Source organism: Panthera onca, chromosome A3 (genome assembly GCF_046562875.1).
Source record: "Panthera onca isolate mPanOnc1 chromosome A3, mPanOnc1 haplotype 2, whole genome shotgun sequence".
NCBI lineage: Eukaryota > Metazoa > Chordata > Mammalia > Carnivora > Felidae > Panthera > Panthera onca.
In genome coordinates, this window is record NC_138341.1 from 89,969,865 (window position 1) to 89,997,527 (window position 27,663).

At 40.4% G+C, this 27,663-nt stretch overlaps 1 protein-coding gene across 1 annotated transcript; it reads left to right on the top strand.

Annotated features, from left to right (window-relative positions):
- Nucleotides 1–4,108: 4,108 nt before the first annotated feature.
- Nucleotides 4,109–24,163, top strand: NANP (N-acetylneuraminic acid phosphatase). Its single transcript, XM_078444315.1, has 2 exons — nt 4,109–4,272; nt 17,677–24,163. The coding sequence occupies exons 1-2, from the start codon at nt 4,126–4,128 to the stop codon at nt 18,331–18,333; spliced, it is 804 nt and encodes a 267-aa protein (XP_078300441.1). The 5' UTR covers nt 4,109–4,125; the 3' UTR covers nt 18,334–24,163.
- Nucleotides 24,164–27,663: the final 3,500 nt, after the last annotated feature.

Genomic DNA, 27,663 nt, shown 5'->3' on the forward strand with positions numbered 1-27,663 from the left:
GCCTCCCTCTCTCTCTGCCCCAATCCACTCGCATTCTGTCTCTGTATCTCTCAAAAATAAATAAACATTAAAAAAAATTTTTTTTAACTGACATAGGTCTCTGCCCTCATAGGTTTGACTGTCCAATGGGACGGAAATAGAATCATAAATCACCCTGGATGGCTATAAAGAGATACATACATCCCCATTTTCACTTTCTGTGGTTTCAGTTACCCATGGTCAACCAAGTTACCCATAGTCAACCACAGTCTAAAAGCAGGTGATTCTTCCTCTAATGTATTATCAGGCCAATAGTAGCCTAAGTGTACATCACAACACCTATTATCTTTCACCTCATTTCATCACATGGCCATTTTATCATATCATCACAAGAAGGGTGAGTAAGGTACAGTAAAAGATCTTGAGAGACAGACTACATTTATGTATTCCTTAACAGTATATTCTTATAATTATTCTATTTTATTATTAGCTATTGTTTTTAATCCCTTAATATGCTTAATTTATAAACTTTATCCTAGGTATGTATGTATAGGAAAAAACATACTGTATATATGGTTTAGTATTATCCATGATTTCAGGCATCCACCAGGGGTCTTGAACATATCCCCATTGATATGAGAAAACTAACTGTCACTGTAAAAGAAAGTTGCTGCTTCCTCCTAGTAGGGGAATAGAACCTGGGATCCTAGAATAGGCACTGGACTTGAGAGGCTAAGACAAACTGCTCACCAGGAGGAGCTCTGTGCAGCACATGGAGACCTCTGAAGGACAAGGCTAGGACACTTGATGTGCTGAGAGAGGGAAAGGAATGAGGCTACAGAAATGCAGGACCTGGCTTACCACAGGCAGTGGAACCTCCTCTCTTATCAAGGGTATCATTGTTTCAAAGTGAAGAATGACAAACCTTGCTGGTCTCTGGGACACACTGGCCGTTTTGCTGTGCACAGGATTTTGGCCATGGATGTGAAAGAGTCAAATTCTGTTTTGCACAATCAGACAAATAAATATTTGACTTAGATCCAACTAACCAACAATAACAAAATAAGAGGATAGTCTAGTAAAAGATAACATAGGTTAAGGATTTAACGTATCCTTAATCAATTTTAATGATTAAGAAAATATACAGAATTGGAATTAATCTAAAGAATCAATAAAATTAACCTAAAGAATTAATCTAAAGAATCAAGTGAATAGTACTGAATAGTTTCAGTACTGCAACTCCAAGCTTTAAGATAACAATTCTGTATTTACTATGAAAAGACAAACACTTATACTTCTGTCGTTGTCCCCTGAATGATTTAGTATAAGAAGCACAGGATTGTAGAATTCCAAATATACGTAAACCCTGGAGAAGTGTGTGTGTGTGTGTGTGTGTGTGTGTGTGTGTGCGCTCAAGTGCACACACCTGAATAATAGCTACCACTATTCTGATAATACTTTGGTAGCATGTTGGTAAACTGTTAACTGGAGTGTGCCCTCTGCTGATAGGATAGGTACCATGAAGGCAGAGAATGGCTATTGGATTTAGTAAGGTGAAGATTGCTGGTAACTTGGCAAGAGTAGCTTCAGTATAGTACTGTGATTGACAGGCTGACTGGAGTGGATTCAAAAGATGGGAAAATCTTGATGATGCATTAAGAAGAACTGCTGAAAAGATTTCCCTAACTAGGGTTGGGGATGTAGGGAACAACTGAAAGGCATTTAAGGATATCAGGCAAAGTGGATGCATACAACTGATGACAGCTAGATGTAGTGAGAACCTGTGATTCTCTTCCAGTTGCTTCTATTTTATTGCTATCAACCTAGCAATGCCCCATTCTGAGAAAACTTCCAACAAGAAGGCAAACCTCTCTTCTGAGATCATGGAGTTTAATGAACTTGTATACAGGAGGTGGGAAGGAAGGGCCTGACAGTTTCCTGAAGGTAAGAAAGGCCAGGACCAACACTGGGCAGCAGCAATGGCACAACAGTGCTGTGCCACTACACACAGTGTAGAACACAGAAGAAGAGTTAGTTTAGTTTCCATTTTATGTGTTACTACATCAAGTCTCACAATTACCCTTTTTTTACTTAGAACTTGGAGTCCACAAATAACACCTCCTCTAGTTACTAGTGTTAAACTTGTCAAGCTAACCAACTTTAAGTACTGTACCTGAGGCCCACCTATGAGGAGCCTGTAAATCTATCTTAAATGCTATAGGAAAACTCAGTGGTTCACAAATATTAACTAAAACATCCTAAAGACTTGAGACATCTAATTAGAAGGAATTAAAGTACTGTTTCTGACCATCACCTCCCTTTAAGTAGCAAAGGTGGACAGGTCAAGGAATGCCTTTAGACTACTTGTCAGGAAGAGAAACCTGTCAAAAACCCAACCCCTTAAAAGGATTACACAGACTACTATATGTCCTCTGAGTTTGGATTTGGATTTGTGACTCAGTCAACAAACTATGCACATGAGAAAAGGAAAACACACACACACACACACACACACACACACACACACACACACACCTGCTTCAATCCTCTAAGCTTCATGTACCCTATAAGCCATTTTATGCTTAATTTATTCTGACATCTCAGACAACTAAAAAAGGTTAACTCCAATTAATGTAATTATAACTTCAGTGATTGTTAATCTAAATGACCAAAATTGTTAGACTCGCCATGCCCATCAACAGGGTAACCAGTCATGTTTTTGAAGAATAAATATCTTTGTTTTCAACAGTAGCAAAGAGAGGTTAACTCTAAAATTCTGCTGAAAACATACAGAAACTGTAATATGCCAGTGCAGAAGAAAAAACTATTAACATAAAGATAAGACAACTGACCTAATTCTACTGAACACCAGCAGCCCAACTGTTACTCATGTATCTCAGGGGTGGGCAAATTTTATCTACAAAGTGCCAGACAGTAAATGGCTGTGCAGGCCATATGGTCTCACGTATAACTAGTCAACTCTGCTTGCAGGGCAAAAGCATCAAAAGACTATATATAAATAAGTGGTTGCGTCCCAATGAAACCATTTACGGACACTAAAGTTTGCATTTCACATAATTCTCACGTGTCATGAATACTCCTTTTTTGATTTCTTCCAATCACTTTTAGAAATGTAAAAAAAACTCTGATCAGAGATCCAACAAAATTCTGGTGGCAGATTTTGCCTGCAGCCCTATCCTACCTGATAGACAATTTCTGGTCATTAATGATGACCATATTATCTACATTTCGGTAAAGTTACCCCACAGAGACAATTTAGAAGATTTGAGATTAATTTCAATATCTTTGTTCTGCTAAGAGTAGAAAGAAGTTGTTACTGCCCTTCTGGAGGTTAATAAACTGTTTAGATACCTCACCCCCTTGCCATACCCGAAAACTATCCATTTATGAAGTACCCAAAAGCCTGGAAATGCAACGGGAAAAGCAATCAAAGTGGACAAAACAGCAGACACTACAGAACTCTCGGTCTTTCACGTACAGCCATCAAACAGGGGTCGCAAGGAATCCAAACTACATCTTTCAAAAATGTACTGGTGAGGGCTCCAGTTCTAACATGGTTACTGGACTCTAGTAGGGTAAATATCACACCTCTGCACCCCCTTCGCATTCCTGCTACTGACGTGACCTGTCCCGTAACCGCAAACTCAGGGTACTAGACACACGCACTCACATCCCAACTTAGGGTTAGCAAACCACCAGCGAAGTTTCGGAATCGGCCGCAGCTCCCCATGCGCTAGCCCCCCACCCCGTCTAAGCGGAAAAGCCACTGCTACTCGGACTCCTTCCCAGGTGCCACGTGGCACAGAAAACCTCCCCAGGGCAGTTATGATATTCTCCTCACACCAGGAGGGCAACATGAAAACAGAGATAAGCAGAAAGAGGCTACGAAGCAAACTGCGCCACTAATCTTCCACCCTCTGAAGCTGTTCAGATACTACTCGCCCGCTGACAGTGGCACACTTCGGTCGCTACCAACAGACCGCGATTCCGGACTCTCGCGGTATCTCGCTGTCTCGGACACTCCACTATTGAGACACATCGCGGGAGTCCCGCCGGCTGCAAGGAATGGTCAGGTGACCTCACGGCTCCGCCCACGTCTTCCATGCCCGCAGTCCCTCTTCACGCATGCGCGGGTGGCGGTGGCAGAGGCGGAGTTGGAACCGTACGCGCGCGGTTGGCGGAATGGTCTTGAACCAGGTACGGGCCGTTTTCTTTGACCTGGACAACACGCTCATCGACACGGCCGGGGCGAGTAGAAAAGCCATGTTGGAGGTAACGTCCCGACTCCCGCGGCCCTCCTCCGGGCAGGGTCAGTGCGCCCACCCTGTATCACGCGCTTTCCTGTCCCCTTGGTGTCTTCCCACCCCTGATCTTTCCAGTGCCATCTCCGCCGAAACCGCACCGGGGCCAGGTCATCCCGGAGGCACTGGCTTCTCGTCCTTTGAGGCCCCTGGCCCCATGTCGGAAGGATCGGGAAAGAAAGACGAGTGGGCAGGGGGTGCTGGCTGGTGCTGCTGCCTTCCCTCACTCCCAGCCCCTTGGGTTACCTGCCTGGCTACGCCCAGGTTCTGGGACGCTGGGTTCTTGAAATTGTTTCCAGTGCTGTGGGACGTGGAAGGATGTCATTAAAACTGCCACGGTGGCAGAGTCGCCCACAAACATGGACGTTCATACCACACTTGGAGACACCTGGCTTCTGGCTTCTTGCCAGGGCAGGTTCAGACCAGCTAAGTGCCATCCTCTCCGCGGTTGACCTCCGGGAGAGTCGTACCCGCACTGAGTGGTCTTCGATGGATCTTTGAGGAAACCCAAGAAGTTACGCAACTGTCAGTGGCGAGTCTGGACTTAATTGACTCCAGAGAATTTTCTCCGCAGGAATTCACCTCCAGTCTCCCTGCTGTGGGTGTGACCCTTAGATATCTGAGGTGACACCCAAACTCCGTGCTTCACAGAGCATTCCTTTCATGAGGCATTGCTCAGCAGCATCCTCTCCTTTCCATACCCACAAATGTTGTGTCAGACCTTTCCCATGCTTTTCAAGCCCTCTAATCCCCCTTTTCTTTCTAATGCCTTCAGCTCTAAGGAGAAAACCAAAAGTGATCAGATGTGAAAAACCCACTTTCAAAAGCTAATCCTTCCAACCCTGAGTGTTCCAACCTCTTTAGTCTTCATTAGTTAGGTTTTAACTCCCTGGATCTTCATCCTCTTTGTTGGTGCATTCCACTCCTGAATATTCAGGTCTGTCCCACACTTAAAAAAATTAAAAAGAATGCCTCCCTTGAATCCTTCTCTCTTCACTAGATGTTACCTATCTCAGTTGACGGCCATGTTTTTCAAAAGAAATCTATATACATTATCTCCACATTTTATTTATTACTAAATCTCTTGACATACAGTTTCTGTCTTGCTAATGAAATAGACTTGCCAGGTCATTAGGCACCTCCCAAATTGCCAGAATCAATGGACATTTTAAGTCTGTCTTAATGACTTTACTGAGGCATTCCACACTATTGACTATCCTTTTTATCTTTATACCCTTTACCTTGACCTCAGGGGCATATTTTGCGTTCTTGGCAGGTCAGGCCCAGGATATTGCAATTAAATTCTTGGTTTAGGCCAAATAATGCTATAGGCCAAGAGTTCATGCTTTGAAATCAGGCATTTGGTAAGTGAAATAAGTCAGTCAGAGAAAGACACATATATGTTTTCACTCATATGTGGAATTTGAGAAACTTAACAGAAGACAAAGGAGGAAGGAAAGGGGAAAAAATAGTTTCAAACAGAGAGGGAGGAAAACCATAAGAGACTCTTAAACACAGAGAACAAACTGATGGTTGATGGGGGGAGGGGAAAATGGGTGATGGTCATTGAAGAGGGCACTTGGGATGAACACTGGGTATTGTATGTAAGTGATGATCATGGGAATCTACTCCTGAAGCCAAGGTCATACCATATATACTCTATGTTAGCTAACTTGACAATAAATTATGTTTAAAATAAATAAATAATACAATTAGACATTTGAGTTTCAATCACAGCTCTCCCAGTACCTAGCTGAAAGTGCCTGAACAAGTTATGTAACCACTCTAAATCTTAAATTCTTATTTTAAAATTTGAATAATGATATTAGTCCTCAGTATCTTTACCAGGTTTAATTTAAACCTGGAAAGTAGATGCCATCCAAATGTTCACTTGATGAATTATACCATCTACCCTGTCACCTGGACTATTGCTGTGGTGGTGTCTCCAAGTTCACTATGTCCAGTTCATCCTTCACATTCCTGCCACAGTGAAATTTCTGAACAAAAGTCAGATTCTATTTCTCCCTAGTCTTTATACCCTCCCTTATACCAGCACTGTATTTTGTTCAAGATATACTTATCAAAGGATATTAACAAGTTTTGTAACTCAGATGCCTACAACTTAATAACTTCTTAAGAGGGAACAAACTGTTGTAGTCATTCATTTGATGCATGGTAAATATTGAATAAATGATGGATGGATGGGTGGATGGATGGATGGATAGATAAATAAAAATCCAGGTTTCCAGACTTGGTTCAGTTGCCACCTCCTTTATAAACATTCTAGCAAATGAGCAGAGTTTGTGTGTGCTTTTGACTATAAAAGGAATGCTTTATCACATAAGAATACAACATCATCCATAAATGTTGGCCTGTTCAGAAGTAATATGTCAGCTTTCATAAATAGTCTATTGAAAGGAGAAGGGGAGGAAAGGTCTTAGCCATTGCCTTGGGCTTGGGGAGAAGGAGCCATTTCCCTTTCTGGGAAAGTTGTTTCTTTCCACCCTCTTCAGGCCTGTCAGTGTCACTACCCAAGAGGAAGCTGTCCACAGGAAATTGCAGTTTCTCAGTGAACAGAGCAGAAAAGATTTCTGCATTTGTGAGTTTACTCTCTAGTGGGGATGACTGTGAACATAATACATTAGATGTATATTTATTTATAAGTATGTTCAGAAAAGTGGAGGGGAGAATGAATTGTAATTTTAAATAGGTTGGTCAGATAGGTCACATAGAATAAATGATGTTTGAGGAAAGACTTGAGCTAAAATAGCACAAGAGCTGCTTGAATTGGTAGACTCTATGCAGGCAGTCCTATTTTGTGAGCATGTATTTTTTATTTTTTTATTAAAAATTGTTTTTGTTTACTTTGAAAGAGAGAGAGAGAGCTGGGGAGGGGCAGAGAGAGAAAGAGAGAATCCCAAGCAGGCTCCACGCTGCCAGTGTGGAGCCCCGCATGGGTCTCGAACCCATGAACTATGAGATCATAACCTGAGCCGAAATCCAGAGTCAGAGGCTCAACCGACTGAGCCACTCAGGTGCCCTTGTGAGCATATATTCTTAACTCAGTTTTATTTGGAATTCAGCCACTTCACATACTATCATAGTATTGTAAAGTGTTATATAGTTCCCACTCTATCCCTCAGAAAGTGTTTAAATCGCAATCACAATCAGCTAAAAGCTAGTAGTGATGATACTAACTTTAATTCTGGGTCCAGAAAGCAGGAGTAGGATACAGTCTTCTTTTTGTATTGGTTAACATGAGTCTTAAATAGAGTTTTGAACTAGAAGTTTGAGTTTATCCTATGACATCAAATTGATCCCCCTCCCCCTTTACTGTCTTAGGGCTCCTTTCTTCATGCCCCTAAGTACTTAGTGGGCTTAACTGTGCGCAGAATCCTTTTCAGGCTAGCCTTACCCCTTGCATAAAATGTCATCACACCTCCAAGTTAGAGATCGTTTTACTCCACCCCCAATTCAATCAAAACTCTCATTTTCTCAGTTGGGGCATGAAGATTGTGTGCACTAGTAATAGCGTGTACTAATTCAACTTAGGTGTTTTTGTTTTTATTGAAATATAGTTGACACAATGTTAACATTAGTTTCAGGTATAAAATCTAGTGATTCAATAGGTGCTATTTCTGTTTTAATTAATATTAATGTATAAATGACTGATAAACTTTTCCCCTAATGTGTTAATGTTAAAATGCTACTTGTGATACCAAATGAATCTGTAATTACTTGCTGTGTGAAAAAAAAAAAAAAATGGAAAAGTTAATTCAGAGGATATACTTGGAAGAAATTGCAAAACTTGAAAGTGGTATTCTATATCTTTAGAAGACTCCACTTTAAGGTAAGCTAATTCTGCTTTTTAAGAGCCCTGAGAACATAAGAAATGAATTGGCAATTGCAGTAACAGGAAATGGGATGTTTATGGGGAGCTTTCAGTTTGCTAACTATGAGCTAGCTCCTATTTAAGCTCAATAACTGTGGACTTCTAGGGGCCTGTGTTCTTTTATTGTGTAGCAATAGGGTTGCTAAAACTTAGTGGCCTTCCATCATAGCTCAAGAGTAATTCAACTGACATTGTTAGAAAAGATGGTGACATTAGTGTGAAAGCTGAAGAAGCTTGGTTTGTTCATTGAAATTAAACTTTGCCTTCATCTAAAATTCTTAGGATTGGTATATTTTTCTTGGACTAAGACTTTTCTTAACTCTTGCATTTTTTGATGAGCAAAAATAGCCTGAACAATATTTCCTTTACTTTTTTTTTAATTTTTTTTTTTTTTTTAATTTACATCCAAGTTAGTTAGCATATACTGCAACAATGATTTCAGGAATAGATTCCTTAATGCCCCTTTCCCATTTAGCCCGTCTCCCCTCCTTCAACCCCTCCAGCAACCCTCTATTTGTTCTGTATATTTAAGAGTCTCTTCTGTTTTGTTCTCCTCCCTATTTTTGTATTATTTTTGCTTCCCTTACCTTGTGTTCATCTGTTTTGTATCTTAAAGTCCTCATATGAGTAAAGTCACGTGCTATTTGTCTTTCTCTGACTAATTTCACATAGCATAATACCCTTTACTTCCATCCACGTAGTTGCAGATGATAAGATTTCATTATTTTTGATTGCTGAGTAATACTGCATTGTATATATGTACCATTTCTTCATTATCCATTCATCATTCAATGGACATTTGGGCTCTTTCCATACTTTGGCTATTGTGTAGTGCTGCTGTAAACATTGGGATGCATGTGCCCCTCCCTTGGATAAATACCTAGTAGTGCAATTGCTGGGTTGTAGGGTAGTTCTATTTTTAATTTTTTGAGGAACCTCCATATTGTTTTCCAGAGTGGCTGCACCAGTTTGCATTCCCACCAGCAGTGCAAAAGAGATCCTTTTTCTCTGCATCCTCACCAACATCTGTTGTTGCCTGAGTTGTGAATGTTAGCCATTCTGACTAGGTGTGAGGTGGTATTTCATTGTGGTTTTGATTAGTATTTCCCTGATGATGAGTGATGTTGAGCATTTTTTCAGGTGTCTGTTGGCCATCTGGATGTCTTCTTTGGAGAAGTGTCTATTCATGTCTTTTGCCCACTTCTTCACTGGCTTATTTTTTTTTAATTTTTTTAATGTTTTATGTATTCTTGAGAGAGAAAGAGAGAGAGAGAGAGCGAGCACAATTGGGGGGGGAGGGGGAGAGCGAAAGAGGGACACAGAATCAGAAGCGGGCTCCAGGCTTTGAGCTGTCAGCACAGAGCCTGACATGGGGCTCGAACTCACAAGCCGTGAAATCATGACCTGAGCTGAAGTCGGACGCTTTACCGACTGAGCCACCCAGGCGCCCCTGGATTATTTATTTTTGGGGTGTTGAGTTTGATAAGTTCTTTATAGATTTTGGATACTACCCTTTATCTGCTATGTTGTTTGCAAATATCTTCTCCCATTCTGTCACTTGCCTTTTAGTTGATTGTTTCCTCCACTGTGCAGAAGCTTTTTATTTTGATGAAGTCCCAAGAATTCATTTTTGCTTTTGTTTCCCTTGCCTCTGGAGACTTGTTAAATAAGAAGTTGCTCCAGCTGAAGTCAAAGAGGTTTTTGCCTGCTTTCTCTTCGAGGATTTTAATGCCTTCCTGTCTTACATTGAGGTCTTTCATCCATTTTGAGTTTATTTTTGTGTATGATGTAAGAAAGTGGTCCAGGTTCATTTTTCTCCATGTGACTGTCCAGTTTTCCCAGCACCACTTGCTGAAGACACTGTCTTTATTCCATTGGATATTCTTTCCTATTTTGTCAATTATTAGTTGGCCATATATTTGTGGGTCCATCTCTGGATTTTCTATTCTGTTCCATTGATCTGAGTGTCTGTTTTTGTGCCAGTACCATGCTGTCTTGATGATTACAACTTTGTAATACAGCTTGAATTCCAAGATTGTGAAACCTCCAGCTTTGGTTTTCTTTTCCAAGATTGCTTTGGCTATTCAGGGTCTTTTCTGATTGCATACAAATTTTAGGATTGTTTGTTCTAGCTCTGTGAATAATGCTGGTGTTATTTTGATAGGGATTGCAGTGAATATGTGGATTGCTTTGGGTAGTACAGACTTTTTAACAATATTTGTTCTTCCTATCCAGGAGCATGGGATGTTTCTCCATTTTTTTGTGTGTTCTATTTCTTTCATAAGTTTTCACTGTATAGATTTTTCACCTCTTTAGTTAGATTTATTCGTAGGTATTTTATGGGTTTTGTTGCAATTGTAAATGAGATCAACTCCTTGATTCTCTTTCTGTTGCTTCTTTATTGGTGTATAGGAATGCAACCAATTTCTGTGCATTGATTTTATATCCTGCCCCTTTGGTGAATTCATGGATAAGTTCTAGCAGTTTTTTGGTGGAAGCTTTTGGGTTTTCCATGTAGAGTATCATGTCATCTGCGAAGAGTGAAAGTTTGACCTCCTCCTGGCTGATTTGGATGCATTTTGCTTCTTTGTGTTGTCTGATTGATGAGGCTATGTTGAGTAACAGTGATGAGAGTGGACATCTGTGTCTTGTTCCTGATCTTAAGGGGAAAGCTCTCATTTTTTCCCCATTGAGGAGGATATTAGCGGTGGGTCTATCATACATGGCTTTTATGATCTCGAGGTATGATCCTTCTATCCCTACTTTCTTGATGGTTTGTATTAAGAAAGGATGCTGTATTTTGTCAAATGCTTTCTCTGCATCTATTGAGAGGATCATGTGGTTCTTGTATTTTCTTTTATTCATGTGATGTATCACATTGGTTGTTTTGTGGGTATTGAACCAGCCCTGCATCCCAAGTATAAATCCCACTTGGTCGTGGTGAATAATTTTTTTAATGTATTGGATCTGGTTGACAAGTATCTTGTTGAGTATTTTTGCATCCATGTTCATCAGGGCAATTGGTCTACAGTTCTCCTTTTTAATAGGGTCTCTGTCTGGTTTTGGAATCAAGGTAATGCTGGCTTCATAGAAAGAGTTTAGAAGTTTTCCTTCCACTTCTATTTTTTGGAACACCTTCAAGAGAATAGGTGTTAACTCTTCCTTAAATGTTTGGTAAAATTCCCGTGGAAAGCCGTCTGGCCCCGGACTCTTGTTTTGGGGGAGACTTTTGTTTACTAGTTCTATTTCTTTACTGGTTATGGGTCTGTTCAAATTTTCTGTTCCTGTTTCAGTTTTAGTAGTTTATATGTTTCTAGGAATTTATCAATTTCTTCCAGATTGCCCATTTTATTGGCGTATAATTGCTCATAATATTCTCTTATTATTGTTTGTATTTCTGCTGTGTTGATTGTGATCTCACCTCTTTCATTCTTGGTTTTATTTATTTGGGTCCTTTCCTTTTTCTTTTTGAAACAAACTGGCTAGGGGTTTATCAATTTTGTTAAATCTTTCAAAGAACCAGCTTCTGGTTTCATTGATCTGTTCTACTCTTTCATTTTGGGTTTGATAGCATTAATTTCTGTTCTAATCTTTATTATTTCCTGTCTTCTGCGGGTTTGGGGTTTTATTTGCTGTTCTTTTTCCAGCTCTTTAAGGTGTAAGGTTAGGTGTGTATCTGAGACCTTTCTTCCTTCCTAGGAAGGCCTGAATTGCTATATATTTCCCTCTTATGACCGCTTTTGCTGCATCCCAGAGGTTTGGGGCTCTGGTGTTATCATTTTAATTGGCTTCCGTGTACTTTTTAATTTCCTCTTTAACTTGGTTAGCCCATTCATTCTTCAGTAAGATGTTCTTTTGTCTCCAAGTATTGGTTACCTTTCCACATTTTTTCTTGTAGTTGATTTTGAGTTTTATAGTATTGTGGTCTGAAAATATGCACGGTATGATCTCGATCTTTTTGCACTTGCTGAGGGCTGATTTGTGTCCCAGTATGTGGTCTATTTGGGAGAACGTTCCATGTGCACTGGAGAAGAATGTATATTCTGCTGCTTTAGGATGAAATGTTCTGAATATATCTGTTAAGTCCATCTGCTCCAGTGTGTCATTCAAAGCCATTGTTTCCTTGTTGATTTTTTTTTAATTTTTTTAACGTTTATTTATTTTTGAGACAGAGAGAGACAGAGCATGAATGGGGGAGGGTCAGAGAGAGAGGGAGACACAGAATCTGAAACAGGCTCCAGGCTCTGAGCTGTCAGCACAGAGCCTGATGCGAGGCTCGAACTCACGGACCGCAAGATCATGACCTGAGCCAAAGTCAGACGCCCAACCGACTGAGCCACCCAGGCGCCCCTCCTTGTTGATTTTTTGATTAGATGATCAAATGATCATTGCTGTGAGTGGGGTGTTAAAGTCTCCTACTACTATGGTATTACTAGCGATGAGTTTCTTTGTGATTTATTGATGTATATATTTGAGTGTTTCCACATTTGGCACATAAATGTTTACAATTGTTAGGTCTTCTTGGTGGATAGACCCCTTGATTTTGATATAATGCCCTTCTGCATCTCTTGATACAGTCTTTATTTTAAAGTCTAGATTGTCTGATGTAAGTATGGCTACTCTGGCTTTCTTTTGTCAACCATTAGCATGATAGATTGTTCTCTATCCCCTTATTTTCAATCTGAAGGTGTCTTTAGGTCTAAAGTGGGTCTCTTGTAAACAGCATATAGATGGATCTTGTTTTCTTATCCATTCTGTTACCCTATGTCTTTTGACTGGAACATTGAGTCCATTGACATTTAGAGTGGATACTGAAAGATATGAATTTATTGCCATTATGATGCTTGTAGAGTTGGAGTTTCTGGTGGTGTTCTCTGGTCCTTTCGATTCTTTGTTGCTTTTGATGTGTATACACACACAGACACACAGAGAGAGAGAGAGAGGGGGAGGGAGGGAGATGTTTCTTCCCTCAGAGAATCCTCCTTAAAATTTCCTGCAGGGCTGGTTTAGTGGCCACAAACTCCTTTAATTTTTGTTTGGGAAACTTTTTTTCTCGCCTTCTATTTTGAATGACAGGCTTGCTTGATAAAGAATCCTTGGCTGCATATTTTTCTGATTCAGCACATTGAATATATCCTGCCACTCCATTCTGGCCTGCTAAGTTTCTGTGGATAGATCTGCTGCAAACCTGATCTGTCTTCCCTTGTAGGTTAAGGACTTTTTTCCCTTGCTGCTTTAATGATTCTTTCCTTACCTGAGTATTTTGTGAAGTTGACTATGATATGCCTTGTTGATGGTCAGTTTTTGTTGAATCTAATGGGAGTCCTCTGTGCTTCCTGGATTTTGATGTCTGTGTCTTTCCCCAGATTAGGAATGTTTTCAGCTATGCTTTGCTCATATAGCCCTTCTGCCCCTTTTTCTCTTTCTTCATCTTCTGGGACCCTATGATTCTGATGTTGTTCCTTTTTAATGAGTCATTGATTTTTCTAATTCTTAAATCATGCTCTTTTGCTTAATCTCCCTCTTTTTTCTTCTTCATTATTCTCCATAAATTTGTCCTCTATATCGCTGATTCGCTGCTCTGCCTCATCCAACCTTGGCTGCCATGGCATACATTCGAGATTGCAGCTCAATTATAGCATTGTTTATTTCATCCTGACTAGCTTTTACTTCTTTTATCTCTGCAGAAAGGGATTCTAATCTATTTTCAACCCCAGCAAGTTTTATTACCGTGATTCTAAATTTTGGTTCAGACATCTTGGTTGTATCATTGTTGATGAAGTCCGTGGCTGTCATTTCTTCCTGTTCTTTTTTTTTTTTTTTTTTGGATGAATTCCTTTGTTTCATCATTTTGAAGGAAGAAAAGGAATTAATAAGGTAAAAAAAATTGAAATTAAAAAATTAAAACCAACACACACACACACAAAATCAAATATATGATGCTAGAGTCTAGGTTTGGTTTTTTTTTTTGGTTATTGAAAGGAGCTTGACAGATTAAAGAAAAAAAGGGAAAGATAATAAAAGGAAAAAAAAGGAAAATGTTTGAAAACTTTAAAAATGAATACAATAAAATAGAATAAAATGAAATGATGGAAGTAAAATAGAATTTGAAAATTTTCAAAAAGTAAAAAAAATTAGAAAAAATTTAAAGAGATATTTTTAACAGAAATTGAAAATGAGAATAAATGTTTTCTCTTTCTGTACTGAACAATAAGAAAAGAAAAAAAAATAATTGAATAGATGGACCAGTGAACAGACCGAAATACGATTGAAATTACATCGATTTCCGCTAGAAGTTCGACTATGAAGCACTTTATAGTCTGTAAAGTAAGCAGGCAGAGAGATTTGTGGTGTTCTTGAAGAGCAAGGTTGGCCTAGTTGGGTGGGGCTTAGTGTAATGTCTCCATTCTCCACTAGATGGCGCTTCTTAGCTTACTGGGGTTGATTGTTGTGGCACATGTAGGTGTGTATGCACCTGCGCAGGAGGGGTAAAATGGTATCACCCAGCTCCCTAGTCTCTAGTATCAGAACTCTGTTCTCCCCGATCAGCAATCGGGCACCTGTCCTTTGTCTCCAGTCCATCCATTCCCACTTTTACACTGTCTGTGACCAAACTGTCAGGTTGCCAGGCCAGCATCTCCCTCCTGAGTTTTATCTTAGATGCGGCTGTGTTTTGCATCTCACTTCTGAGGGACTGTGGCTTTGACCTGTTATGACCCTCTGGAGGCGGGTCTTACCGAGCAATGGCCTGGTGCCCACCTGCCCCCAGTAATATTTGCAGAACCTTGCTCCTGCCTTTGCCCAAAGACTGTGGTTGGGTGCCAACCCACCCCAGAAAATTTTCACAATCATGTAGCAGCAGTGTTTCAGGGATTATGGTAAATCACAACACACATCTGGCACCCAGGTTCCCACTTAATGTCCTTGTTCCAGCACCAGCAAATGTGGTTGTTCTTCAGGATCCACTGGGACCTTTGCCTGTGGGGTGGCCACACTACCTCTACCAAATGTCCTCCCAGCAGGGGAACCACCTCTCCCCATGTGGGCCAAGGACCTCACTTTCTACCCCTGGTGATTTGCCCTTCTCACCAGAGCACCACCTGGTATCTAGCTGTGGAGTTTCAGGCTCTGTGCTCCCCCTGTTTATAGAGTCTTAATGGAATTTAAACCCTCTCCTTTCTCCTTTCTCCCTTTTTTTGTTAAGTCCCTTGCTAACTCTTTCTTTTCTCTGTAGCTGCTTTCGGGCAGGGAGGGGTTGCTCTTCTCCCATCTCCATCCTCTCTCCACAAGCAAAACAGCTCCCTGCCCTCCGCAGCTTCTCTCTCCCCCAGTTCACCTCTCCGTGCAACGTGCCTGCTGAGTTCTGTGGTTCAGGTTGTGAAAATTGTTGTGTTAATCCTCAGATCAGTTTTCTAGGTGTGCAGGATGGTTTAGTTTTGATATGGCTGTATTTTAGGGATGAGAGACGCAAAAAAACTTCCATGCTATTCCGCCATCTTGCCCCTCGCACTATTTCCTTTACTTTTGATGTGACTCTTATACTCTGAAGGAAGAAGGATGTGTTTATTAATCTCTTTCCCCTTTTCAGTAGGTGAATTGTTAATTCAGTCTTGTGAGTAGCATACTACTTGTTCCCTATATAGTTTAGGGCAACACATTTAAACTTGTTTGACCACTTTGGTCCAACAACAGATAACTTTTGTTCCCAGTTTTGTGTCTTGCACTCATCATTCAAAGATCCAAAAATGTCTTCGCGTTGTCATCTTTCCCCAGATGTCCCTAAGACAGGGACTTCAGATGCACGTAATCCATTTGGGAGGTGATCCTTGGAAGTACTCTAGGAGAGTGGTGGAATCATACAAAGAAGGAAAGTTTAAATGAGCAGGTTACTGGTGTAAACAGCTAGGGAACTCTGGGACACAGCATGAAGAGAACATGCTTCAATTGTCCTTTCCAAGGGACAAGAAAGTGGAGATATTTATCTACCATTTTCTGCCCCTCATTGGTTGAGGCCTTTTCCCAGGGTAACACTTCCACCCTAGCCTATGTGCATGGGTGCTCCTGTGGTCAAATAAAGCTCTTGAACAGAGAAGTCTACCTAATCACAGTATGAAGGTATAGGCATTATGGGAATAGTGCATACCAAGGGGATTTGGGTAGCCTCTGCCCCAGCCTGAGATTGAAGGCCTTTCACAAACCAGTTGCAAATAGCCTCTCCGGCCCCATATCTTACTATCCTCCCTCACACGCCTTGAATTTCATCTTGAACTCTGCTTCTCACCTTTCCCAGTTCTCAAAATTCTAAGCTCTGTATCTTTGTTCATGCTCTTCTTTCTGTCTAGAATGATTTTATCCTCCCATGCCCATATTATTGGCTTGTTAACACCTTGGTTTAAATGTTATCTTCTCTGCCAAGCCTTATCCAATAACCCTGTGGAATGACTTGCTTCTTGAATTTTATTTCCATTGTTATTTACAAGACTGTCATGGCACTCAAGCCAGCATTTATGGTGGTTACATACCTGCTTATTTTCCCCACCAGATCATGTCATAAGGACAACAGATCCAGTCTCTACTGCCTAATACAATAGTGTAAAGGCAAGCATGTGTGCTTTGGAAGTAGGCAAGTGTGGATTTAAATCCCAACTTGGGCAAGTTACTTAACAGTTCTGAACTTCCATTTCTTCATTTCAAAAACGCTTGCAGAGTTGTGGAAAAGGTTAGAAATAATGTATGTGAGCATTGGGTCTTAGTAAATGTTAGAAGACAGGCCAAATAGAAAAGAATCTAATGCAATAAAAGCTAAGATAAAAAGATGTGGAACATGAGAGAGAGCATGTAATTCTAATGGGGGATTCAGAACCAGTGTAACAGAGTGTGACTCAGAACTTGTTGAAGATTTTTATCTGGAGAACTAGGTTTGGACAAAGCACTGGGTCATTAAATGGCTGAAATCACAGAACATGCTTGATTACATTAGAATTGAATATATGTTTCTAAAAGAACAGAATTAGGTTCCATTTTATATGGTGGTCACTTTAGGCCTTCACAACATAAAATGGACATAGATAAGAAAAGGTTGGATGAACCAGCATTATTTTTGGAAGAGTCTAAATAATGGTTTTGAGGAATTTAAAATGTTTTTACTGAATATAAATATAAGTTTTCTTTCTATTTCTTCATAACCAGAATAAAAGATGGTGGACTGCCAAATGAAGGGTTGTTATGAGCTATCTATGAAGACACTTAGAATAGAAATTGGTTAAATATATGAATGAGTTCTGTAGAGAGAGGTTGGGAGATCTTCACTCTGGTATTCTCTATATTTTTATATTCCCACTACAAATGGTGTGCTAATAGAGCTGCCTTAAGGCAGACATATGGAGTTAGAATCTCTGCTCTGAGATTATAGGAGTGTGGCTCCTCAGGGCATGCCTATTAAAGACCTGAAGTGTGTTAATAGACTTATTTTCTTTTATTTAGGTGATAAAGCTCTTACAATCAAAATACCATTACAAAGAAGAGGCTAAAACCATCTGTGACAAAGTGCAAGTTAAACTCAGCAAGGAATGTTTTCATCCTTCCAGTACTTGCATTAATGATCTCAGGACTTTACATTGGGAAGAAGCAATCCAGGAAACAAAGGGTGGTGCAGCCAATAGGATATTGGCTGAAGAATGTTATTTCCTGTGGAAATCTACACGTTTACAGCATATGATACTAGCAGAAGATGTCAAAGCCATGCTCACTGAACTTCGAAAGGAGGTCCGCCTACTTTTACTAACAAATGGAGACTGCCAGACCCAAAGGGAGAAGATCGAGGCTTGTGCCTGCCAGTCCTATTTTGATGCTATCGTTGTAGGTGGAGAGCAGAAAGAAGAGAAACCATCACCTTCCATATTTTATTACTGCTGTAGTCTCCTTGGAGTACAGCCTGGGGACTGTGTGATTGTTGGTGACACACTAGAAACTGATATACAAGGAGGTCTTAATGCAGGGCTAAAAGCAACAGTCTGGATAAATAAAAATGGAATAATGCCACTGAAGTCATCCCCCATGCCACATTATATAATTTCTTCCGTGCTAGAGTTACCTGCTGTCTTACAAAGTATAGACTGTACAGTCAATATGTCAGCTTAAAGCACATAAAAGGACATGATTATGTATTTTAGGGTAAAATTACAGGTTTTGAACTAAGAAAAGTTAAGGCATTCCATATATTATGACCCAGTTCTAAGAATAATTTTACTTATGATTCAGTGACCAGCCAACCATTGACTGGTATTTATATCTGGAAATCCAGAGTACATTAATTAATACAAGTTATTTTTAGTAGGATAATCCAGAAAACTTGAGGAAATATATTATTTGTTAAATCTGTAACTTGAGGTTTTTAAAGAATTATTTTATTAATCTTTTAATATCTTGGATCCATGAAGATACCAGGCAAGATAGCTTATACTGGATTCACAAATACAAGTTTTATGTTCTGTCTTAAAAATAGATATATTTTAGGGGCGCCTGGATGGCTCAGTCGGTTAAGTGTCTGATTTCGGCCCAGGTCATGATCTCATGGTTTGTGGGTTCAAGCCCCACGTCAGGTTATTAGCTGACAGCTCAGAGCCTGGAGCCTGCTTCAGATTCTGTCTCCCTCTCTCTCTGCCCCTCCCCGACTTGTGTTCTGTCTCTCTCTCAAAAATAAACATTAATTAAAAATAAAAATTTTTTAAAAAGATATATTTTAAAAATAGATATTCCAGAAAAGATATATTAGAGATTTATTAGAATAATCAGATCTGGTTAATAGTAAATAGTACTAAGTCACATGCCAACTAAGGTATTCCGTAGTGAAATTACTTTGCATATTTTTTTTAAACATATGCCATATTTTTGCCTACTTTGAATTACATACATTCTTTTATGAATCTAATTTTTCTGCATGACCTTTTTCTGGGGGTGGGGGGGGTACAATTTTCCTATGGTGTATACACAATGGATTCCTCCAGTAAAAAAGCTGTTAAAATCAGCATGTGGTGCTCCTTCTCTGACATTTTCACATCTTTGCAGAGTGTACTTATAGGTTCTTATTGTCTTTACCTCTTACAGAAGTATTTTTACAATCTTTTCCCAGGTAAACAGTGGGTTAAGGGGACTAGGCTGTCTTGCTGAGGATAAGTACAAACCACAGGGTACCAAGTCATTTTCCTTCTGTGGATACTTCAGAGGGGGATTGCCTTGGTGCAGCCTAACCACACAGCTCTCCCATGAATTCTTTACTGGCCTGAACAGTTTCACCCATATGATAAAATCTAAGAGAAAATTATGTTTTGCTATAAGATATTTCCAAGGTGTCATTTTAATATAACTTAAGGGGCCTCTGGGTGTTAACCATCTGCCTTAAGTCTCCAGTTTTTCAAATTCTAGGAAATATATCCTTGTTTCACAATTTTTATATCGAATTCATTGTTCACTTTGGGCTTATTAATTAAGGATTAAGGCATCTTGCAACTAGAAAACTTTTTCTAGGCCATTAAGCTAGACTGTCTCATGACTTCAGTCAAACTTGGAGTAAAATGGTTAATTAAGGAAAAAAGAATGACTTAGGTTGGTTTTTCGTAGGTTTTTGTTTTAACCTTTATATAAGAAGCTACTAACGTAAAATATTAGACTTTTAGGATATGTATAACTATACATACAACTATAGTTATACATATAACTATACATACAACTATAGTTATACATATCCTCATTTAAATATCCTGTGATTATGATACTTAGACTCTAGCTTATGCCTATCTGTAACTATTTCTTTAGCCAATCATTTTCTGTCTACTGCCAAGAACAGGATTCTCTGCCATTGTGCAAATGTCCTGTTGTGTTTACTTCTCACTCTTAATTTTTAAAACTGTGATTGTGCCCTTGACTATCCCATGGTGTTGTTGCTATGAAGCTGAACAATAGTGAACAGGGTATGTTTGTGTATAGTTCCATGTGACCTTGATTATATTTTAGTTATTTAAAAAATATTAAATTGGAAGATCTTGACAAAAATAACTATATGCATGATTTCTCTAATAGATTGATGTGTGATGCCGAGGGTTTGTCCTTTTAGCTATCCCACAGGATGGATGTAGGCAGTGTCACATTCATTATGCTAACTGGAGAAGATTCATTGCTTCTAGATTATAGTGACAGAACTCAGCAAGATAGTTTCTAGGATGTCAAGTGAGCAGTTCTTCAGCAAAAGTTATGGAGGAGAGGGGGAATTAAAAGATTATTTCCTTGTCCTCCCTGTGATTTCTGTACAGTGCACTAATGCAGTATTGCATTCCATTTGCACCCTTCCTTAGGGAAAGACCTGGTCGTTTTCTGCCTTCTGAATGGAATATTACAAAAGATATTAAGGAATCTTGGAGTAGACCTGTGATTTTATTAACAATGTTTCTATTTTAGAATAATGTTCCTCTTGATTAAAAAAAATAATGTAACAGGGGCACCTGGGTGGCTTAGTCAGTTAAGTGACTTCGTCTCAGGTCATGATCTTGTGGTCCCTAAGCTTAAGCCCTGCATTGGGCTGTGTGCTGACAGCTAGGAGCCTGGAGCCCACTTCAGGTTGTGTCTCCCTCCCCCTCTGCCCCTTCCCCACTCGCGCTCTCTCTTTCTCTCTCAAAAGTAAATAAAAATTTTTTTAAAAATCCCTTATTTAAAAAAATGGTGTAACAATAATGTCCTGTCATCTTTTTTTTTTTCAGTTTCTTCAAAGTGGTATGTTCTACAAAGCCCTAAATTCTCAATTGTCTAGAGTCTCTCCCAAGCACTAAATTATATAGGAAGGCCAAGAGTAGACACAAATGGACACTGCACCTGGATACTAACAGAAAGATGGATGTTTTCTGATTCCATATACACATCTAACCCACTGGTGCACAAACATTTTAGATCTGGTAGGAGCCAAGACCCAGTGGCTGCTCAGTAAGTATTGTAGGAAAGGATTTTTATAGTTACAGAGACATTTGGTTTAGCACTTTCAAACTTCTTTGTAGCCTACAAAAGAAACGGTTTCCATCACCGTCCATTAAGTACATTTATAGTGAACTTATTAATATATATTAAATAGTTTTATATACTTAAAACTGAGGTAAGTTTTATTAAACTACATGCTACTATACATGGTCAGTTTTTTTCACTCCATCACTCCATCTCTTTAACTTAGGGAATATATTCATATTTGAACAATTACTATTTGGGATACACAAGTCAAAAGAATAAAACAGTGAATGGCAAAGTCTCCTTTCTTTCCCAGAGGCTCACCACTCCTATAGGCCACTGTTGTAAGCGACTTCCTGTGTATCTGCATGAGTGGGGGATGGGCAGAGAGAGGGAGGGAGAATCCCAAGCAGGCTCTGTACTGCCAGTGTGGAGCCTAACATAGGGGCTCCATCCCACAAACCACCATGAGATCATGACCTGAGCTGAAATCAAGAGTCGGATACTTAACCAACTGAGCCACCCAGGAGTCCCTAGAATTCCTTTCAGTTAAGCAAGATTTTTATTTCTGCTTTTCAGTTTTAGAAAAAAATGCTCTTGCTAAGATATTAATTGAAAAAGAGAGTCCTAAAGCTTCTGTTTACATCATTTGTGTTAGGAACATACACTTTTCCTGGTCTCTGGCATCCACTATCATTCTTGTTAAAATCATCAATAAAAGTGATGGTTCCATTGACTTTCACTGTGCCTTCATTCACTTTGAGGGGAAGGTCAGCACAGCTATGGAGCAAGCCCTTGCCCCTGCTCCACTCTGACTAATTTCCCTCCACTGCATATTGCCATCCTTGTGATTCCCTTTGTCTCTTATGTTGGATTTCCTGGTTTTGTCTTGTGTGTTCCCATGTTTAATTTGTGTGACAGGTAAAATGCTTAAGATTGTAAGTATCTGAAAATGCCTTTATTATCTTCTATTATTGATAAGTTTAATAGCATGCAGTTGGATATCATTTTCATCCAGAATTTCAAAGGCATTGCTCTACTATGGCTGCTAGAAGACATATTTATGTGACCAGTTTTCTTTTCTCTTGAAGCTCTTAGAACTGTTGTTTTCCCCCAGTGATCTGTGATGATATATCTTGGTGATGGTCTGTTTTCACCCTATGTGCTCAGCACTCTGAACTCTTCTGATCAAAATCTTAATGTTCTTCAGTCCTGGAGAACTAATGTAATTACTTCATTGAATGTTGCTTCTCCACTGTTTTCTTGCTTTCTTTTTCTGGAACTCTTACTGTTCAGATGATGGATTTCCTCTACTGACCTGCTGTGTTTAATCTTTTCTCCTATTTTTCCATCTGTAATTTTGTTCCACTTTTGGGGAGGTTTCTTCAACTTTATCTTCCAGTCCTATTGATTTTTTTCCCCTGTCACCATATTTTTTAATTTCCAAGAGCTTTGCTTTGTTTTCTAGATGTTTCTTTTTAATAACTGTTTTTGTTTTGAGCGGAGTATTATCTCTCAGAAAATTGTTAAGTCTTTGAAGAATCCATAGAATCCACTGTTTCTTCCAAGTTGCTCTAATCTGTTTCTTTGGATCTATTTGTCACATTAAAGCCTTTCCTTATATTCCTGGAAGTCCTGGGTATTCATGAATAAGAGAGAAGGGATGCTCAGAGCCTGGAGTCTGCTTTGCTTTGCGTCTCCTCCTCCCTCTGCCCCTCCCCTGCTTGTGCTCTGTCTCTCAAAAATAAACATTAAAAGAAATTATCCTACTCCTAGAAATAGGGCTAAAACTTAGCCAGAATAAAACCATACTTTTTATTAAAATTTTTTAACGTTTATTTATTTTGAGAGAGAGAGAGAGAGAGTGTGTGTGTGTGTGTGTGTGTGTGTGTGTGTTTGAGTGAGAGTAGGGGAGGGTCAGAGAGAGAGAGACAGAATCTGAAGCAGGCTCCAGGCTCTTAGCTGTCAGCCCAGAGCCAGATGCAGGGGCTCCAACTCCCAGACCATAAGATCATGACCTGAGCTGAAGTTGGACGCTTAATTGACTGAGCCACCCAGGTGCCCCCAGAATAAAACCATGTTTTTAATTAGTCTTCAAATATATTACATATGTGACAATATAGTTATTCCCACTGGATTTCTTGGAAGATTTTTTTTTTCTGGATTGTCAGTCTGATCTTTTATGGATAAGATGATAAAATGGTTTAAAGAAATTATGTTCATGATTTTACTGAAATGGGAACGAAGAGTGACTGCTTACTAGGTACAGAGTCTCCTTTTGGAATGACAAAAGTAATTCTGGAACTAGATAGTGATGGTTTGATTGTGAATGTACTAAATACCCCCAAATTGTACAATGATAAGTGATCTAAAAGTTACATTTTATTATGGTTTATTGGTGTATATCACCTATATTCCACTTGCTGAGTTCCTAATAATGAGAAACATATGTTTAATCTTTTCACATATCTCCAAAGCTTGAAATCTGTGTTGAAGATTTAATAAGTAACAGTAAGATACACTGAAAACTACACATACAGTCCTTCACTGAGTGTCCGCTGATAAATGGGACTGTTCTCCCCTGAAAACAGCTGTTACATTTAACTCCTTGGAATGAGCAAATTTTGTGGGAATTTGGTGGGTTGAGCCCTCTCTTAAAGAACAGTAAACAACATGGAGGCAATGTAAGCACAATGGGTGCACCCCACACTGAGGCTGGCGAGATGACTTATTCAAGGCCCTGCCACGTGAAAGCCTAGCCACACTCAGTCCCACTCTTTCTAGGGCTGCCAAATCTAATGCTTGCCCCCACATACTAACTAATGGCCCCCAGTAAAGTGCAGGACATTGTGGCAGGTTAAAGACAATGCAAGGATGACATTTGGAATACCAACAGATATAAAAACTAAGAAACTTAATAGGAGACACACGTGTAACCAGTGCCAGCAATGACATTGAGATGTAATAAAAAATTTTTCTGTCACCTATTGTTCCTTTATTTTTTTTTTAATTTTTTTTTAACATTTATTTATTTTTGAGACAGAGAGAGACAGAGCATGAACGGGGGAGGGTCAGAGAGAGGGAGACACAGAATCTGAAACAGGCTCCAGGCTCTGAGCTGTCAGCACAGAGCCCGACGCGGGGCTTGAACTCACGGAGTGCGAGATCATGACCTGAGCCGAAGTCGGCCGCTTAACCGACTGAGCCACCCAGGCGCCCCTATTGTTCCTTTAATATTGACATGTGGGGGAAGCTCTCTCGCTGCCAGTGGATGAAGAGTAGATGAAAACTCCAAGCTTTTTCTGTTTATTCCTTGGAAATTGTCCTATGATCACTTTAAGTCACAAATACAATCTGGATTCAGATGTGCACAGGGTCCAGCCCCATAGGATAGTACACACTTCAACTTTTGTTCAAGTGCAGGACTGCCCAGCCTGCCTCTTCCCCTCCCACGAGGCCTGGGCTTGCTTACTGGAGCCTCCCTATGGTTTTCTTCTCCACTCATCTCCTCATGAGCAGGGGTGAGGTGTGGGAGGGTGGACAGGGAGGTTCTCACTTGGCCAGAGCCTGCTGCTGTCCTCTAATTTGGCTCCACAACCTGCAGGGCCAACAGGCTTTCACACCTGACTACCTTGCAGGAACTATGGGGCTTTTCAGAGCCCCTGCTAGACTTCTGCATCTGCTGCTTCTGGGCCCCTTCTCCAGTAGGCTGCCCCTCTGGCCTTGCTTCTCTGACAGACCTCTCCACCATTGACTGTCACCAGTGACATCCCCTTCCTCTCACAGGCAGTACTCCTGGGAAGGGCTCTAAATGGTTCCAGGTCAGTCTCCCTCCTGTGTCCTTGCCCCACCATCAGTGAGAAGCAGATTACACCCGCAGTCCACTGTCCCTGGCTCCCCTGCCACAGCCCCTTCAACTTGAATGCTTTCTTCAGGAAATGTGTGTCACCCTCTCTGAGTTTTACCACTGCATCTCACTCTCTAGGTTTGAGGTTAAGGGGTAGTTCCTCTAGCTCTCTGCAAGGGGATGAGACTCAAGCTGCAGAATCTCTGTCCACAGAAACTCCATAAATTCCCTTCCACCTCCAGTTCCACTGTCTCTACTCTTATATCTGAGAAATGGGTGGGGAGGCTCAAAAGTCAGGAAACAAGTGCCGGACTAACTGCCTTGAACACTCGACCCTGGTGCCTCTTACTAAGTTTGGTATCTGATGTCTTCTGCTTAGCTCACAGCTTCAGTTTTGACATCCTGGTACATAAGGAGTATGGTACAAAATTGATGAACACTTCCTAGAAGAATGTCAGATAAGAGAGCTACAGTGCAGTGGCCATGAATTTTAAGCTGTGTATTGAAGGAAATAAAATATCTGATCTGGGTAAAGAAGGGAGAGAACATTTGCAGAGAGAGAATTCAGTTTAATAGAAATTTATGGGACCCCTACTTAGTGCCAGGCAGTGAGGTTTCAGCAATCAGGAGGAGTTCACAGTCTGCAAAAAAAGGAAAGTGGTTAGCTTGGCTAGAGAAAGGAATCTGAGTAGGGATGGTGAGAAATGAAATTTGGATGGGTAGGATGGGCAGTCAAAAGCAGGCTGTGAATATGGAGAAAATTGTCAACAAAATGGTAGAAAAGAAGGTGGTGAGGCTTATGCATATGTGTTTGTGGATTTGTGTGCACGTGTGTAATGGAGTGGGTAAGTACGTGTGGATATGGAGGGTGTAGATAATGGAGTGAAAGTATATGTGTATGAGTGCATATAGAGGTGTGTATGTGTGAAGAAGGTTGTGTATGTATAGTGTATGTGTGCATATCTGTAGAAGGTGTGTGTGTGTGTGTGTGTGTGTGTGTGTATAGCATAGTGAGTTTTCTGTGTGGTGGGGAGCAATGTACAGTGTTGTGTGGTGAGTGTACATGGTTTTGTGTTTGGAAGTGTGTGTGCATGTGTGTAGGTTGTGCGCATATGTATATGCAGGTGGTGAGATGTGTGTGTGTGTGTGTGTGTGTAGGGAGTTTGTATGTATGTAGTGGGATTATATGTAAGTAGTGAGAGTTTGTGTAGGGGTGTGTATGTGTGAGTACTATGTGTGCTGGGTACTGTGGTATATATATGTGAAGTTGTATGTAATGAGGTGCTCATTAGTGTGTGTGTGTGTGTGTGAGAGAGAGAGAGAGAGAGAGAGAGAGAGAGAGAGAGATTGATGGGTGTTTGTGAGTAGTGAGGTAAATAGTGGAAGGTATTTCATGTAATTATGTATGAGTTGTTGGGTATGAGTGTAGTGGGGTCATGTGTGTAAGGAGTTGGGATTGCATATATAGGTGTGAGTAGTGAGTATTCATGTGCTTAATAGGGTGTCTGTAGTGGGATTATTGTGGAGTGTGTAGGTGGTATAGCATATGCCTATTGGGGTGTGAATGTGTGCATAGTGTGTGTGTGTGTGTGTGTGTGTGTGTGTGTGTGTGAGTGGTTGGGTGACATTATGTGCAGTGCTATTGCATTAATAGGGTACTTGTGTGTAATAGTGGCCAAATAGAACAATGTGAAAAACAGACCACTTTACTGGGGTTAAAACATGCCTGAGTGAGAGAAAGACAAAGAGAGGGACAAAGGCTGGGAATCTCATTCAAGATATGGACAAATTGTTTCTCTGCCACTCCTTTCCTCCAAACCACTAAAGCTCCTTCTTAGAGGAGCTCCTGTCCTTGACCTCTTCTCTGACTCCTCTGGCTGGTCAGTTGACAGCCACAAGTGAGTCTAGCTGTGCAGGCTGGATTTGTTGCACAATTTGGGACTCAGAGGCTCTAACTTGGGATTTCCATCTGGAATGCCCATGGGGGCCAGACCCACCTGAGGATGAGCCAAGGGGGCCAGTGCCACAGCATGGAAGTGATGTGGATCATAGCAAACTGAGGAGAGGTGACCCATAAGAAAACTCCTGTCATGAAGCCAAGCAAAACAGGTCTGAGTCAAAACCACGGGGCTCCTGTGCTGTGAACTCAGCACATTCCACTCACTTCTGTTGAGTGAACTTCTAAAAGGGTGAATGAGATAAAGCCATAGAGAAACAGAAAGTGAGTCTGTGGAGAGGGAGAAAAAGAGAAGGAAGTGGGTACATAAGGGGAAGGACAGTGAGGGGCCTGCAGGTGAGGAGTGTTGTGGACTAAATTGTATCCCACCCCCCAAATTCATATGTTGATGCCTTAATCCCTAATATAACTGCATTTGAAGATAGTGTCTTTGAGTAACTAAGGTTAAATGAGGTTGAAAGTGTGGGGCCCTAATCCAGTAGGTATGGTGTCCTTACAAGAAGAAGAAGAGACATGAGGGATGCGCACATAGAGGGAAGGCCATGTGAGGACACAGGGAGAAAACTGCAGTCAGCAATCCAAGGAAAAGTTTCCCTCAGGGGAAACCAAACCTGCCAAACCTTGTTTGGACCTCCAGCTCCAGAACTGTGAGACAATAAATTTCTGTTACCGGAGCCAC

Excerpts from the sequence above, each read along its gene's own strand:
- NANP (XM_078444315.1), top strand. The coding sequence starts at position 4,126 with ATGCGCGGGTGGCGGTGGCAGAGGCGGAGTTGGAACCGTACGCGCGCG. Across the intron at positions 4,273-17,676 it reads GTAGAAAAGCCATGTTGGAG|GTGATAAAGCTCTTACAATC; the intron begins GTAACGTCCCGA and ends TCTTTTATTTAG.